Genomic DNA, 17,217 nt, shown 5'->3' on the forward strand with positions numbered 1-17,217 from the left:
GAACATTCTCTCTCCGTCCTGCCCCATATCTGTCTGAAATTTGGCTTAAGGACCACAGCCCAGACACAAAACACAATAGGAAAAAGAAGGGGTGAGGATCTAAAGGACATTGGACATGTTACATCCTTTATGTATACTTTGGTTACATAATCTGCTTCAGGAAATTGGTTTCTGAGGTCTTACCTCCCTCCCCGCCCCAGTCTTGAGTATATCAGATCTTATCAACTTAGTATTCAGAATCTTGGTGAGAGCTGAGGGTCTTGGAAGGAGATATTGCTCAGGGACCTCTTGCGGAGGTGAGGCCAGCTTCACCTATTGGGGCTTCTACACGGTAACCAGCAAAGAAATCCTAAATCCTATCCTCACCCTCCTAAGATCCTGCTGTTTGATGCCGAGGAAGCAGATACGTGGATGGGATCTGAATAGGGTTTCGTACATCGCTTATAGGCCAAAGGCAACATGTTGCAGAGAGATCTTGAAAGAGACATGGGAAAATGAAAAAGGCCTCAGAAGCTGATGTCATGGGGCAGAACCACCCTTGCTCTGATTTCCTAGTCACAGGGTGCCTGCTGCTTCCCCAGGATGTCACTGTCATGTCTGTCTTACTCAGGCATGTCCCACCACTTCCAGGCCACACCACCAGAGAAGGATGTTGCAAATGTTGTCTTTGTGAAAGTTACTCAACTTAAAGAATTCAAATGCAAATTTATTGGTTGATTTTACCATTTTTGTTGATTTAACATATAAATACAAGAGAATTAAATAAATCAGAGAAGAAATATTGCAAAGGCAAATCAGCACTCACAGAAATGTATTATGTTATCATTACGGTTAGTCTGGGATACAACAGTCACTTGAAATATATGCAAGGGAACCTTCGTGAAAGACTTAACTAAAGGTTATGAAACGTCCCTAATAAAGACATATTAGAGGCCGTGCTCAAGCAGGCGTAAGTGGGAAGCAAGACAGACCCTACATTACTAGGAACAATCAAGGTTTAATATATATGGAAACTGCAGGACACTTCACTGTTCCCAAAAGCTGCTCCCTCTTGACCCAAGACTTGACACTCTTCAAGACTTGACACATTTAAAAAAATAATTATAGCTCTGGCTGGGCCACACTGTACCAGTCGTAACAATAAACAATGTACCTACCAGGGAGTTGCCTTTTTTTTTTTTAAGAACGGCCATGATTTTCTTCCTTATATATAACTCTTTTAAAAAGTAATCCTAGTCTACTCCTCTCTTCTGAAAGGCTCTTAGATCTGAGAAGTGGCAGTGTGTACATCTTAAGTATGTTCACAATTTTCCTGACATATGGTCTAGATTACAGTTCCATCCCCTCTCTGTGGCCATTTTGGTGCTGATTCCATAATCTGGTCCTTGGGGATGAGATCAGGAGATGGGGATGAGTATTGGATGCCACGTATGGCTGTACAGGTCTTACCCTGCATAAGAACGCACCCAGGAGGGTGAGTGGGGCTAAAATATGGCCCCTGCTCTGTTGGTCAAACCATGATACCAGGGGCTGTGTCTGCCCAGAGAGGGCATCTTATTCTAACCTGCTCAAAGGCACTGTATGAGCTAAATGTGGCACCCTCTGCTTATGTTTTCCCAGTCTGGCTGGTATCATCATTTCTTGATTTCAGTGAGGTTTCAGTATTTCCCAGCCCATATAATCTCTAAAGGAGCTTTAGAAGTCACTGAACTAGCAAGGATTTTCTGAATTGCCACGTTAGACAAAAACAACACAACCACGATTCTACAAAGCAATAAATTTACACAGTAGAAAATAAATACAAAAATGTAGAAGACTGTTGACATGTAGGTGACGAGAGTTAGCTTATATCCAAGGAAGGCGTGCACAACTACACTGACAGCAGGCTGAAGTCAAGTCGCTTCATAAGACGTTATCAAAGGTAACTTAGCCTCTTTGGAATGTGACTGAAAATGAACTATTTTTTTTCTAAAGACAGGAGTCTTACTCTTAGCATGTTGCTTAAAATCAACCTTCTATTGAAATGAAGGATAAGAAAACCAATCACAGGGGTCTAGAAATCATGGTACACTGTCTTGGTTTACTCTTTTAATAGAATCACTGCCCTCCATTGGCTTATGCTCCTCGAGAGGTTGCAGAGTATAAAAGAAGTTGATTTTCATACATCTCACATTGTGTAAAAGGGAAAAGCAGACGTTTCACACTGTCAAGCATCGTGCTTTGGTTTTAGAAAAAGGAAATCACATTTGCTCAATAAAGTGTAAACTTCCGCGCTTTGAAGTCCTTCTGAAAGCCATACGGCTTTTTCCATTGCAGGAATCGTCTTTCTCATTAAACACGTGCTGTTTTCCTGTGAAATCGTGAAGGCACACATCTCCATTCTGAACACTGAAAGAAACCCCATTCCTCTCTGTAGAAGCATTTCCTGTGTAAGGAAAAAAAAGTTCGTGGCAGGAAGTATCCACAGAAAGCATTAAAAAACAAATATCACTTTATTCTTAAGTGTGTGTATATAAAACGTGTCTTTTTAAAAGTATTTATGATATATATTCATATTTGATTCATTTTTCATTTCTTCCCTAAGGCCACTCAAAGTAAACATTAACAAATTGGAGATTGAATGAGAAACCTGTTCTCTTATGGCAGTGTTTTTTAATGAAATGTGCCAAGTATGAAGCAAAGCCATATATACATATTTTAAAAGGCCATTTCCTAACTCTGGTTGAACATATATGGACTTCAAATAGTAGCTTATATACAATATAGCCTAAGGCAATAGTTTAGTCTACCCCAAAAGGTTAAGGTTAGCAGAAATCCCCATAAGTACCTTGTAAGGTCTTGGTTCCCTAGATTCCTATAAAATGAAACTTTGTACCAGAGGAACTCAAAGCAACTAGCCCCAAAAGTCATAGCAAGACGAAATCATCTCTCTTGTAGACTTGACCAGCCCCTCTCACTAAATCAGGACTGATTCTAAGAGGAAACCACCGATTCCAACTGAAGCGTCCAGGACAGGGAGCTGGGCATTCTAAGGTAACTGGGGTTTAGACTTAGCTCTTCCCTACCCTAAGCAGCCCTGAATTGTAGGGGATCTTCTAGGCACTGTGCACCATCCTTCTGATCTTTATTCCATTGGGAGACAACACAGAAAGCTGAATAAGCCGATTTGTTAGAGTGATAGTAACATTGCTGAGTATTCTCTCATTTATAACCCTACCGGATTCTTAAGCCCATTTCACAGATGGTGAAACTAGGGTATCAGATATTAAGTGTTCTGCCCAAGGTTACACAGGTCAGAGTGATGGAGTCAACATGTGATGTTGCTTACAAACTGGGTACTGGCCCCATGTACTGAATGAGATGCCTGCTGGTGCCCAAGCCTCTAAGCTCGTAACTGAAATATGTCATAGTCACGCGAACTAGGTGATGGATGTGGTTAACACAGCTCCATCTGTGACATAGCTCAAAGAGGGCATGTGACTGTGTGAGGCAGCTGTTCGGATTTAGGCATTTTGGCTCGAGTACATTTTGATGCAGGCACAATTTAACCCTGTATAATAAGCCATTAAACTTACTAGCTTCTGGTTTTGAAATTACCAATTCCATTCTTCATCCACCCCTGATGCCAGTGCAAAGAACAAAGGAATCAGGAACGTACAGCTGACACGTTTATGCAGTATTAATCGCAGCCATTTTGGGGGCTTTAAAATGTCCCCCCACCCTCATTGCCAGGCATCAAAAATAGCTGTGTGAAAATATGCTCCTTCCATCAAATCCAATTTCTCAGTGGATGACAACACACTGATAGGGCTGGGCGAGTGAGGCTTTATCATGAGTTCTTTCTAGAAGATGGAAAAATCTGATTTATGGGTGAAGAGCCCAAAACACATGTTGTGAGTCTAAGGCTTCTTGATGGCCCAGCTCACTTCGATCTCTCTGCTATCAGCTGGCTTTCCCACACTAACTCATTAATCAGCCTGGCGCCCACTGCCTCCACTCTGCTTACCTGCGCTGAATCACTCCTGACATACCTACTTGGCATAGAGCCTAGCGCTTTCCTTCTGGTATTGACAGTGAAGACCTAAGGCCACATGGCAGCTGTTTCTTCACCATTTTCAGCAGTGATTCTCAACTAGGGGCAGTTTTACTCCCCAAGGGACAGTTGGCGGTGTCTGGGGACATTTTGGGTTGTCATAATGTGGGGCGAGGTGCCACTGGTTCTAGTGGGTAGAGGCCAGGGATGCTGGTAACCATTGTCAAGTCCACAAAAAAGAATTATCCAGCCTAAAACGTCAATTGTGCCAGGGATGAGAAACCTTGATTTTGAGTCATCCTATTTGTATTTTAATTTTATTTTTATTTATTTATTTATTTATTTTGGAGACAGAGTCTCACTATGTCACCCTCGGTAGAGTGCAGTGGTGTCATACCTCACAGCAACCTCAAACTCTTGGGCTTAAGTAATTCTCTTGCCTCAGCCTCCCAAGTAGCTGGGACTACAGGCGCCCGCCACAATGCCTGGCTATTTTTTTGTTGCAGTTGTCATTGTTGTTTAGCAGGCCTGGGCTGGGTTTGAACCCACCAGCCTTGGTCTATGTGGCCGGCGCCCTAACCACTGATCTATGAACACCGAGTCCTTATTTGTATTTTAAAAGTCTAGACCAGTATTTTTCAACCTTTTTATCTCACGGCACACTTGAACCTGTAGTTAAACGTTTGCGGCATATTTAAATTATGTTCATAAAAAAGAAGAGTTGAAAGAAAAGAATATGCTTACTATGCTTTGAACTTCTTTCAAAAATAATTTAATGATCTTTAAAATTTTTCATGGCGCACCTAAGATCCTTTCATGCCACACCAGTGTGCCATGGCACACCGATTGAAAATCACTGGTCTAGAAAAACCAGCAAGACCTCCCACTTTAGGGAAGGTTGGAAAACTATCTGGTAAATGTAGAAACCAACCTCTTTACACATTCATTTGAATTAGTTATGAGAAGGACTAATATCCTAAAATGACAAACAAAGGCAAATTTTCTCCATGCAAGGAAAAAGCATGCTGGCAGAAATTAAGTTTTAATGAAAACGCAAAAGATATATTAAGAAGCAAAAGAAGATAAAAACAGATAAGCTTTTATGAGTAATGAACAGCCCAGTCTTAGGAAAGAAAATGTAACAGAAGTGTTAGCTCGAAATGTCAGAATTGATGAGTAAAGGAGGCGTAGCAGCAATAATCTGTCCACATCCTGGTGACATGTGTGGTCACCAATACTGGTCACAGTTCGTCTTCCGGTATTTGATGTATTCATGGGGATTTGGGTACTGTCACATGGCAGCCACCCTGTGAGAAAGAACTAACAAACATGAAAAGCGAAAAATAGGAAGGTTTAAAAGTTTTGAAGATGTGTACGATCGCAGATGGAAATAAAAATTGATTTAGTCGTATTGGCTATTTTAGGTACTGCTCTCACAGAAATAGCACCGTATTTAAGGCTTTGGGAAATACTTAAATGAGGATTTGATCTGTTAAAACTTTGAGGTCACCATTAATTCCCATTGTGAAAAAAGAAAAAAAAAAGATAATTGTTCCAGTGTTTGCTCTAAAATAAATAAATCTGGATTAATAAACTTCCTCTGTTGTAAGGGAACCACATTTTGATCCACTAGTCATATATGCTAGCGAAAATGCCATTAAAGGATAAAAGTGCTTTTAAAAATAAACATTAGCTTGAGAAATACTATATTGAGACATACATACCATTCCCGCTTGCGTGTACTGAGCAATCATTATTCACTAGCAGTGTGGCGGAGTTAGTGGAGTTACTGTTTGACTGTAAGGAATTTGAAGAGCTGGACACTCCTTGGTTTACAGTCTGCTTCTTTAAACCATTAGTAGCAGTTTTACTCCAGTCTACAGCAGAATAAGCATTACAGAAAAACAGGGCGGTACGTTGAAGCTCAAATGCAAGAGACAGATCACAGTGTAACAAGTCCTAGCAACTGATTTCTCACTTCGGGATTTTACAGAGAAGTCACACATTTCACATGTTGGTGTGACAAACTGTATTTTCATTTAGATTATATAGATTTGTCCTTCAAATGACTGCCTGGTTAAAAGTAACCTACATTCTCCTAACCTAAAGGCTAAGCTAATTTGATTGTGTCTATAATTATCTCCCGAGTTAGGGAGTAATTCAGAGCTTATACTGTATTAGCAAGAAATTGAATCAATTGTCATCATGACCAATGCTTCTTAAATCTATGGAAATGACTGTGCTGTGTGGACTGCTGTTTTCTGAGTATAGGCTCCTATGCCCCCCAGATACTACAAAGGTAGTATTCATGCCAAAGGAATCTAACTTTTCAAACAGTACTTCATTTTTCTTATTTTCCTCAAAAATGAACTATCTGCTCTACCACCCGACAGGACAAAAGTGAAAATAACTTCAAAATAACCAAATATATGCTAAGACTTATATACAAAGTCTGGCTTACTGATAAATAAAGCCACTGACAACCAGGATCTGTGGAGAAAGGACTGAGTGGAGACTTAAAAAATTATCAAGGTAGGCCCAGGTGCGATGGGGCTCATGCCTGTAATCTTAGCACTCTGGGAGGCTGAGGCAGATGGATTGCATGAGCTCAGGAGTTCGAGATGAGCCTGAGCAACAGTAAGACCCTGTCTCTACTAAAAACAGAGTAGCCAGGCGTTGTGGTGGGCGCCTGTAGTCCTAGCTACTCGGGAGGCTGAGGCAGGAGAATTGCTTAAGCCCAAGAGTGTGAGATTAGTGTGAGCTACGATGATGCCACTCTACCCAGGGCCACAGAGTGAGACTCTGTTTAAAAGAAGGAAATTATCAAAGTAAATAGTAAAAAATTACTTTGGGAAGTAAAAAACAATATGAGCTCCATAGAAAAGAAATTTCACTGTTGCTTCACCCAGGAAGCGGTGGGCTCATTAATTCTATTGCTCACAGAATTCCCAAATGTGAATAGTTACTTATTTTAATTTCTTTTTTAAGAGACAGGACCTTGATATGTTGCCTGGGCTAGACTTGAACTCCTGGGCTAAGCAACCCTCTTGCCTTAGCCTCCCAAGTAGCTGGGACTATAGGCACGTACTACTGTACCTGGCTTTATGGATAACTATTTTTTTTTTTTTTTGTGGTTTTTGGCTGGGGCTGGCTTTGAACCCGCCACCTCCGGCATATGGGACCGGCGCCCCACTCCTTTAATTCACTAGGTTCCCCCCACTAACCCCAAAGTTGACAATTAGTATTTTCTATTCAGCAGGCTCCATTCTATGATTTCCACATTGAATGGCCTTTTGGCAATGATTGCTTTGGATCTTAATTTATAGAATCTTTTTCTCAGGATTTTAAGAAGAGGAGAAAAAGTTAAGGCAAATCTTTACCAGAATTTTCAGCCAGCCGTAACTTCCCACAGCAAAGATACCGCCTCCATTGCTTCCTGACATTCTCTTTTGCTACACAGTAAAAGATGAATATGAAAAATCCTAAAGAGGGGGGGAAAAGCCATAATACAGTGAATTCCAAACTAAGACCTGAACGTCATAAGCTTACTTTGCACAAAAGATAAGATCGTTGACATCTATGGGTAAAGTGAAATTTTGCAAATTGAAAGGCACTGGGGAATTCCTTATTTAATCTTTGTAAAGTAAAGAATACTTTATAAAAGGAACGATAACTTCACATTTCCAAAATTAAACTCACTGTCTCCCCTTTCACATTCTATCCTTGGCCTTTCCCACCTTGGAATAAGTCTTCCACTTGGGATCCCAGCTTAGAGGTAGACTCCTGTCCCTTGCTCCATATTTATTTTCCATTTCCAAGTTATTTCAAATACCATCTTTTCTGCACATCTCTAATTCTCTCCACCAGCCCCCACCCCCCACATTCACCACCAAGTCCCTTGCTTGGGACTGGGGCACTACAGTAACGTACTGGTCTACCTGCCTATCTCCCTCTGACTTGCTGGAGGAAACTCTCCTGGCATGGAGAGCAAGCTGGAGACCTGAAGGGGCCCTCGTGTTCACTGCCTCTTGGCCAACCTGGGTACCTAGTCATGTAGGCCAGGGCTCCTCACACAGCCCCATCGCTACCAATAAATATTTGCTGAATGAATGGATGAATTCTGAGTTCTGTACTTTAAAACCTTCATTTAAAAATACCAGGTTGGCTTACAGTAAGTAGAGTACACATGCCTGCCCTTAAGACTGATGTCTGCATATTGCATACCTTCGCTCATTTGCCACCCTGGAAGGCTACCCTTGATTGCATTAGGAGAGAAACAGCATGTATGAGAGAGGCCCAAATCAGAACCTATACATATCTCTACTTTAATCAACCCCAAAGCCCTGTGAATGAAGACTAGTTGCCTTTTACAGATGAAGCAATAAATTCTTTCTATTCATTCATATTCAAAGAAAAAGATGTTCTGGAGAAATGAAGAAAAAGAGGCAGATTTAGTTTCTACCTGAAACATGTTATGAAGGTAGGTATTTTGCTTTCATGTTAATGATTAGTGTGATGTGAGCATATATATTTTTCTTTTATAGTGTCCATGACTTTTAGTGTGCCCTTGTCAAATAAAACTCTCCTTAAAACCCTTACAAAGAATTTGCTTATGGTTGGGGGGGGGGGGTTGTATTTAATACCATGTAGTGCAACTCCTGGACATACCAATTCAGGAACTGGTATATTGTACATAAAACTTAACAATTGTATATCACCACACAAGAATATCTGCTGGCTTCCTCCAAATAAAATAAGACTCAAGGCCTAACCAGCCATTTGAATTTAACCACAGGTTGGGATTTCTTTGAAAACCAAAAAAAAATTATCTATTGCCAGATAGAGCTACAGGAGGACATTATGGGAACTAAAACAAGCAGATGAGAATGCAATTAAGAGGCATCCCAACAGAGGATTTGGAATAAAAGGAAACCAGGGGACGGTGAATTACTGTAATGTAAATCTATTTGCCAGATGGGCTTTTAATGCTAAAGAACTTCCATTAAAAACTAACAGCTGACAAGTCTTTCATAACTCTGCTCTAAAAGGATTAGTAATTTGTTTTTCTAAAGACTATGACTTTGAGGGTTCCAAAGGGACGAGGGGCAAGAAGCAGAGCCTGCCCCCACCTCCTGCTAGGTGTTCCAGAAACTTCTCAGATTAGCCCCCTGGCAAGACTACTGCGCTGGGGTCTATTTATTCCCTTCCCGTTTATCATCGTCTTGGAGTCAAACGCTGACCTAGGCAGTCAGGGTGGTGAGCCCTCACAGGGACATTTATGGTATGTGTGCTTTTTTGTATGCATGTTGTACTTAAGTAAAGAGGCTTTTTGTTTTGTTTTGGTGTTTAAAAAGGAACCAAGGGAAGGAAGAGTAAGCAGCTCTTTGAGTAAGAGTTCCTTGTGGCTTCTCCTCAATATGGTCTTTCTGAGGAGAAAATGATGGATTAAGGAGAAAAAGCAGCACCATTTTTTGAATTTAGTAAATACCTTTCTTCTAAGGATCTCAAAGCACTCTTTCTCGATGATGAATGTCTGTTTTGCAATGAAAACATCTTAAGGCACAGAGAAAAATAAAATCCTAAACCCCTAATTGACTGAATGGATCCCCTTCTTGGCCAAGGGGCCCTCAGAGAAACCCTAAAAACTGAGTTCCTAGCCAAGATAGGAAGGGAGGTCCGACGTGCCTCATTATACCCCCTCCTCACTAAGCACCAGGCCATTAGTCTTTCTCTTTTTCCTAAAAGTTAAACAAAACCCAGCGCCTTTGAAAGACTTGTACCACTGCTGGTTTCAGCCAACTGCCTGCGGCACTCCCCTCCCTTTTTGATCCCACCAGTGTTCCTTCTTCGTAAAAGACCACTGGCCATGGACTGGTTCCGCCTGACGGAGGCCATGCACAGGGTGCCTCTGCGCCCTCCCTTTCACCTTATGGCCTACCTAGAGAGAACAGTTTTAATGTATTTAAATGTTACATCTCCACCCCAAACTGAACATGGGACTTATATAACATGCACGTTTGTATGCATGCACAAGAACCCATCATGAATATTCATAGCCCCTCCTAGGACCTGTTAAATAGGTATACTTAGCACGCATTCCTGGTCCACCTTTCCCTCCCTTGAAAGTGCCTGCTTTAGGTTTCTGCCAGAGGTTACGCTTCCCAGCCTGTGGGGTAGTCAGTCTGCAGACTGCAACCCTTTGTAAGAAATAAAGCTCTTCTCTCCAAATTTATCAACCTTGTGATTCTTCAGTTGATACCATAAATAAGCTATTTTGCATATACAAGCATACTTGGTGTTATTGGGCTTTGCAGATAATGCTTTTTTTTCCTTTTACAATTTGAAGGTTTGTGGCAACCCTGTGTTGGAGCCATTGTTTCAACAGCATGTGCTCATTTTTTGTCTCTGTGTCGACAGTTTTCAGCAATAAAGTATTTTTAAATTAACGCATATATACATTTTAGACTTAATGCTATTGTACACCTGATAGACTGCAGTATAATATGAACAAAACTTTATATGCACTGGAAAACCAAAGTATTTGTGAGGCTCGCTTTACTGTGATGTTTGTGGTAGTGTCATGGTCCGGAAGCAAACCTGTAACATCACCGGGGAATGCCTGTTCTGGTTCAGTAGCCGCATTTTTATATCCAGCTGGGATCATTCAGTTTGTGCGTGGATTTAATGCTGCACAGCTTACCTTGTAAGGTGTTAAAGATGGCAAAGAGATACATGAAGGTGACATTAACTGGTCCCCAGGCAAAGAAGGCAAAGCCCCAGGTTATTCCCAGTAAAAATGTAAGGCCAGCAATACTCCTGAGGTCTTGAATACTGGTTTTCCGCTGGGCTCCTAATTGCTTCTTCTTTTTAATTCGACAGAGCTGAACCAGGACGACGATAAACATGCTGACATTCAACAAAAATATCACGCAGAAATAGCCCACAACTGTAATGTAGAACACGGCGTTGCTGTTGATCCAGCAACTGGAATTTGGGGCGGGGGAAAAACAGTGGACAACAGATTACAATGACGAACTAGAGTTCAAAATGATACAAGGCATCTATAATGTTTTACAGAAACATTTTCTACAAGAGAAAAAAAATGATAAAACTGCTATTCTCTACAGCAACTGATAGCCCTAGGGAAAAGAACCTAAGTTTCTTTTAGGATACTTGGTGATTAAAAGGATTTTTACATAGACTATTTATTATTTAAACATTCAGGATTTTACTCCTGCAAATCCTAGTAACTTTATTCCATGAGTTCTTATTTCATGTAACTGGATGTCATTTTTATCAGAGGCTAATGTAAATAATTTCGAAATAGTTCCTCCTAATTCATACACGTATTTTTCAAAATAGATCCCCCTAACGGTCACCTAAATAGTAGCACGGCATTTCCAACTAGCTAATCTCGTTACCTATGGCTGTGAAGGCTGCTGTTCAATATTGTTGGGTTTTATTAGGATGACAACAGAAGTGAATATGCTCATCAGATTCTCCATTTTCTTGGAGAATTCCGTTTTCCAGTTCACTTAACCTTCCCTTAGAAGGCTTAGTACTCACAAGTCATCTGGTGAGCCACTGGGGAATTTCCCATAGGATCCAAGCCCATAGTTATCTGGAGATATGGTCAGGATGATCGTCACAACCACAGCTGGTACCCCTGGGAGATGGGAAACACTGGTGACACATAGTTCTAGTAACCTAAGGTGATGAGGAACGATTAGAGATCACATTCTATTTACTTCCTGTGACAGACATTAGATAGCTATTCATCATACTGGTTTCTTTTCCTCTTTGGTATGTGGCTGGATGCTCCCAGCCTCCCACCAGCTAAAGGTGTGTTTGCCCACAAGATTAAGATCCCATTTGGCCAATGGGATGCCAGCAGAAATGACTTGCTTTACCTCCAGGCCTGCCCCATAGAAGCCTCCTGTGAGAGGCTCTGCCTACTCTCTCTCTTTCTCCCCAAACTCAGGGCAACCTTGGAAGCCCTGTCTTGAGGCAACGTCTACATTAGTGTGGACCCCTGAATAATTGCAAGGCCACCCCAACTAACTGGACTGTGGATGAGCAAGAAAGGACCATCTGGCGGTGCCCATAGCTCAGCGGTTAGGGCACCAACCACATACACAGGGGCTGGCGGGTTCAAACCTGGCTTGAGCCAACTAAAACAACAAGAGAATCTTAAGCCCAAAAGTTTGAGGTTGCTGTGAGCTGAGACGCTATGGCACTCTACTGAGTGCAACAACTTGAGACTGTCTCCAAAAAAAAAGGAAGGGCCATCTACTGAGATTTTAATTTAAGGCCTATGACAGCAGCTAGTGTTAACTTTAACACATCTGAAATGTAAATTAAGAGGCAACAATTCCTGGCAAATTCTTTCATTATGAAACTAAAAGTCCTTGATTGGTTATTTGTTTTTTGGGGTTTTTTTTGTTTTGTCTTGTTTTTTTGAAACAGTCTCTCACTCTGTTGCCCTGGGTAGAATGCCATGGAGTCATAGCTCACAGCAACCTTAAACTCCTAGACTCAAGTGAGCCTCTTGCCTCGGCTTCCAGAGTGGCTGGGACTACAGGCGCCCGCCACACCTGGCTAGTTTTTCTACTTATAGTAGAGACGGAGTCTCACTCTTCCTCAGACTGCTCTGGAACTCCTGAGCTCAAGGGATCCTCCCTCCTTGGTCTCCTAGAGTGCTAGGACTAAGGGTGTGAGCCACCACAGCTGGCCTCAATTCGTTATTTGTAACCCCCGATAGAATGAGGATCCTGTCATGGCTGATTTGGGGGTGGTGACTGCCACTGTGCTGGCTCTCTCAAGGGCCCACGGGCACTTCCACTAAGAGGAGGCACAAGTTTATTAAGATGGCTTTTGACTGTGAAGGAATCCCCCCTACCCGCCCCATCACTTACCCTCTGCCCCATGCCACCACCTCAGGCTTTGTGTACACAGACTGGCCTGACATGTAATCTCAACACTCTGGTAAATTAAAATCAATTCCTCTCCGCACACCATTGTGATGCCTGGCCCAGCTGAATGTAATATTTCATTTAATTCCTTTGTATTTGTACCTGCTGGTGACACGGACCTATGATAGTTCCCCAAGTGAGATATTTTTTCTAAAAATAAAACATTGGAGGGCAGAGGAATCTGTCCTCGATGAGAGAATCTCACCTTTCAGCCTTCTCTAAAGAAGACAGAATCTATGTCCACTATCCAAAGCAGTGAATTCTAATTCTCTTTCTGAGACAAGGGGGACAATGGGGTCATTCTGTTCTTCACCAAGATAAAATGACAAGCAGGTGGACAAGGGTGGTGAGGTGTTTGTAATCCTGTTGTATAGGGAATATTCATTCTGAAGAGGACAGAGTCTGTGGGGTGATGGTGACTGTGACACAGTGGAAGCGACATGCAGAAGGAATCAGAAAGCCAGGCTCGGCTCTTCCTAGCTTTGTAAATTGGGGGTAAATCACATCATCACTTAGAGCCAATTTCCTTAGTAACTGCCTTGCTAACCTCACTGGCTTATCTTTAGTGGGGCAACTGGTGTGAAAATACAATGAAAAATAGGGCATTATATGTAACACATAATGTTATATATTATTTGTAGATTATCCCTGGCAAAAGAGATATCAACTTATTATTTTCTGCCTGAAAGAGAAAAACCAAGACCATTGATAGGGGCCACCAGGGAGCCAACTCAACTTAACGGAAAAAAAACTGTAGAGCTTTAGAAAGTGGTTATTGGTCACCTTGTAGGGTAATGAGCTCCCCAGTAACAGAAGGAGTTCAGGCAGACATTAGATTATCTTTAGTTAAGGATAAGTCAGGTCAAGTTGAGGAGGCTTCAACACATTGGGTGAAACTCCCCACACATTGGGTGGGGAGTTGAATGAAGAACCTTCAAGATCTTTAGAGAATCTAACACTTTGTGACCCACCACTGACACGTTATATGATCTGAAAAATCATGGCCGTATGATAATGAAGTTCTATCAGGTTTATACACACATTCCCTCATTCTGCCCTTCTGAGCATAGAGTTATACATGTGACGCATCTGATGCCTGGGAAGTACAAAATAGAGTGAGGCTAACTGAGAGGTAAGGGACGAGAGTTTGGCCTCACTACTACCAAGCTAACTTTCCCAATTTATTGAGTACTTTCTGGCACCTTCTGTGCTAGCCCCAATTCTATTATAGTTCCTGTTGATACAAAGGGGTTCACAGTCCAACCTTGAAGAGTTTTTCATTCATAACTAATCCAGAGGAAACATACAGGTGTTCTAGAAAGAGACTTGACAAAGCTGCTGTTGGGCAGTGCACAGGTAAGAGTATGAAGCTGTTGAAGAAGCTTTGCCAGGTGCGATCTGCAACATCATTGTCTCTGCCTGATTAAAAATCAAAACACTGGAGAAGATGCAGAGAAAGTCTGGGCAATGTGCAAGGAATGTGATACATACCCCAACCCACAATGCAGAATTTAAGGATGTATTTTCGGATGTAAGTATTAAACACTTTGACAAGGGCCAGGTACATGTGGAATGCTTCCAGGCCCATCCAGGTGAATGAGACCAAGAGAAAATAATGAAGAAATACAGCTACTGAGATGCAGAGGCCTCGAGTCTTATACAGCGCTATCCATGAGTCCAGGAGGAAGACCAGATTTAGCAGGAGCAGAGCAGCACACAGCTGGATGAGGATTTTGGAAGGGTAATCCCTCCGGATCTTCCTGAAAGGAAAGAACGAGAAAAGAAGCAACATAACATTCTGCCAAGCCTTATGCAAGCCTATTTGATAGGTTGTCTCTGAGTTTTAGCAATTTATTTTTATTCTTTGGTAAATATCTGTATATATAGATTTCTTCTCTTTTACTGTATATGTGTATATCGGGGGGTATTAATACCAACAATACAAAGAAAAAATCTAACTACAATATATGGAAAATTTATGTCTATTCTTTCTGTGGGACCTTTTATATACTGACTGTTGATGCATACTTTTTTTTTTTATTGTTGGGGATTCATTGAGGGTACAATAAGCCAGGTTACACTGATTGCAATTGTTAGGTAAAGTCCCTCTTGCAATCAGTTGATGCATACTTTTAAATAGTTTGTAGCAGACTCCGCTGAGCACCCATCTCATTTCTCCCAAACTTCTAGAAGCATCTGCTAATGCCTCTCATATAATAGGCTGCTATCATCAGATCTTCAAAATATAGCCAGATTCTCATATTATAATATGTTATTAGTTAAAGTGAGATCATGGAAAGAAGAGCTTAAACTATAGCTAAATGTAACGGCATAGGAAAATACAGCTAATTGATGACATGTACGTGTTTATGTGTATAAAATTAAAACTGATGAAGTCATTCTGAGTAATGGCTGGCCTTATGGTACTTTAGTCTCACTAATAATATTTCCAAAACTCCACTAAGAAAATCTGTAGTCACAGCTGGACCCTACGTTTGGCACTGAGAATAAATTTGTACATTTCTTGATCTGTGCCCAAAATCTAAATCCCATTACCTACATATTGTTTCATTTAGATAATGTAATAAAAATGTCTATGAACTTGTTTTGCAATAGAATTTGCTAGAGTTCTCCCCCAAAAAGAGGCCAAAGGGACCCTTCTGGTAAGCCAAGAAGATGCTGTTATTTGGAATGCCATTCTTGCTAGAAATCTACACTCACTGAGTATCTTTTTCAGTGAAGATTTTGCACCCATATGCTTTTTCATTCCCACACCAGTTAATGTATTCAATCGTTCATGTTTCCTCAGTCTAATTTAGAAACTCAATTTATTAAGCATAGTTCTTATGCTATACATAGTGCTATGGTCTATTTCAGACAGCAAATTCTTCGTTCTTGGCATCTGCATCCATCTTTCATTTTACACTTAATGCCTGCTAGGTACCAGGCATCATTCTGAATGATTCAGACATGATTATGACACCACCCCTGCCTTTAGTGAACTTAAAGACTATTGGAAGGAAGCAAGCATATGAACCAACAAGTCCCATAAAATTTACACATAGGTAGGTGTACAGGATAAGGAAGGCCAAGGAGAATGTTAATTAATAAATGTTGTCAATAGAAGTAGCCTCCTCTGCCGCTGGTTCCTACAATCCAAATTTCCAGTTGGGGATACTCACTCAAAGGCTATGTAGGTTACCACAGTAACTGACAGAAAAATTGATGAAAGTCCACAACCAATATATGTTATAAACGTCAGAGCCATCATTTGAGCAGGCAGTAAGGATGTCCGAGATAGGTCCTGGAAAATAAAATATTGCTTTCAATAATCAAATATATTTTTTTTCTTAAGAGCTAGGGGTCTATGTTTCCCAGACTGGAGTGCAGTGGCTATTCACCAGGGCAATCCCACTACTGATCAGCACAGGAGTCTTTTTTTTTTTTTTTTTTGAGACAGTCTCAAGCTGTTACCTTGGGTAGAGTGCCATGACATCACAGCTCACAGCAACCTCCAACTCTTGGGCTTAAGCGATTCTCTTGCCTCAGCCTCCCAAGTAGCTGGGACTACAGGCGCCTACCACAACACCCAGCTATTTTTGTTTTTTTTTTTTTTTTGGTTTTTGGCCGGGGCTGGGTTTGAACCTACCACCTCCGGCATATGGGACCGGCACCCTACTCCTTGAGCCACAGGTGCCACCCCCAGCTATTTTTGTGTTGCAATTATCATTGTTGTTTTAGCAGGCCCAGGCTGGGTTCAAACCCGCCAGCCCCGGTGTATGTGGCGGGTGCCCTACCCACTGAGCTATGGGCGCCACCCAGTGCAGGAGTTTTGACCTGCTCCATTTCCAACCTGGGGTGGTTTACCCCTCCTTAGGCAACCTGGTCGCCCCCTGCTCAAAGAAGATCACCATATTGATGCTAAACTTAGTGAGTACACCTGATCAGTATAGCACACTACAGCTCAGATCTCCCAGGCTCAATCGATCCTCCTGTTTCAGCCTCCCAAGTAGCTGGGAGACTGGTGCATGCCACGATGCTAGCAATAATCAAATATTTCTAAATAAATAAAAGAGTTATGATTTACATTTATTGAGTGTTCTAGCTACCTATTCATAGGCTGCTCGACAAGCCTGAGGTAGACACAATTATTATTATATCACATAAAGATCAGGAGACTGAGGCCCAGAGTGGTTAAAGAACTTGCCCAAG

General features: G+C 41.5%; 1 protein-coding gene across 1 annotated transcript in view; it reads right to left on the reverse strand.

The window, feature by feature from the left end:
- Positions 1-923: 923 nt before the first annotated feature.
- ADGRG2 (adhesion G protein-coupled receptor G2) overlaps positions 924-17,217 on the reverse strand; it is a 125,423-nt gene continuing 109,129 nt past the window's right edge. The window contains exons 23-29 of the mRNA XM_053579801.1: positions 16,188-16,309; positions 14,497-14,765; positions 11,600-11,699; positions 10,734-11,017; positions 7,414-7,515; positions 5,758-5,910; positions 924-2,425 (exon numbers count right to left, since the gene is read on the reverse strand). Coding sequence (XP_053435776.1) covers positions 2,241-2,425; positions 5,758-5,910; positions 7,414-7,515; positions 10,734-11,017; positions 11,600-11,699; positions 14,497-14,765; positions 16,188-16,309 — 1,215 coding nt within the window. The 3' untranslated portion in view covers positions 924-2,240. The remainder of the gene's footprint in view (positions 2,426-5,757; positions 5,911-7,413; positions 7,516-10,733; positions 11,018-11,599; positions 11,700-14,496; positions 14,766-16,187; positions 16,310-17,217) is intronic.

Source organism: Nycticebus coucang, chromosome X (genome assembly GCF_027406575.1).
Source record: "Nycticebus coucang isolate mNycCou1 chromosome X, mNycCou1.pri, whole genome shotgun sequence".
Classification (NCBI taxonomy): Eukaryota; Metazoa; Chordata; class Mammalia; order Primates; family Lorisidae; genus Nycticebus; species Nycticebus coucang.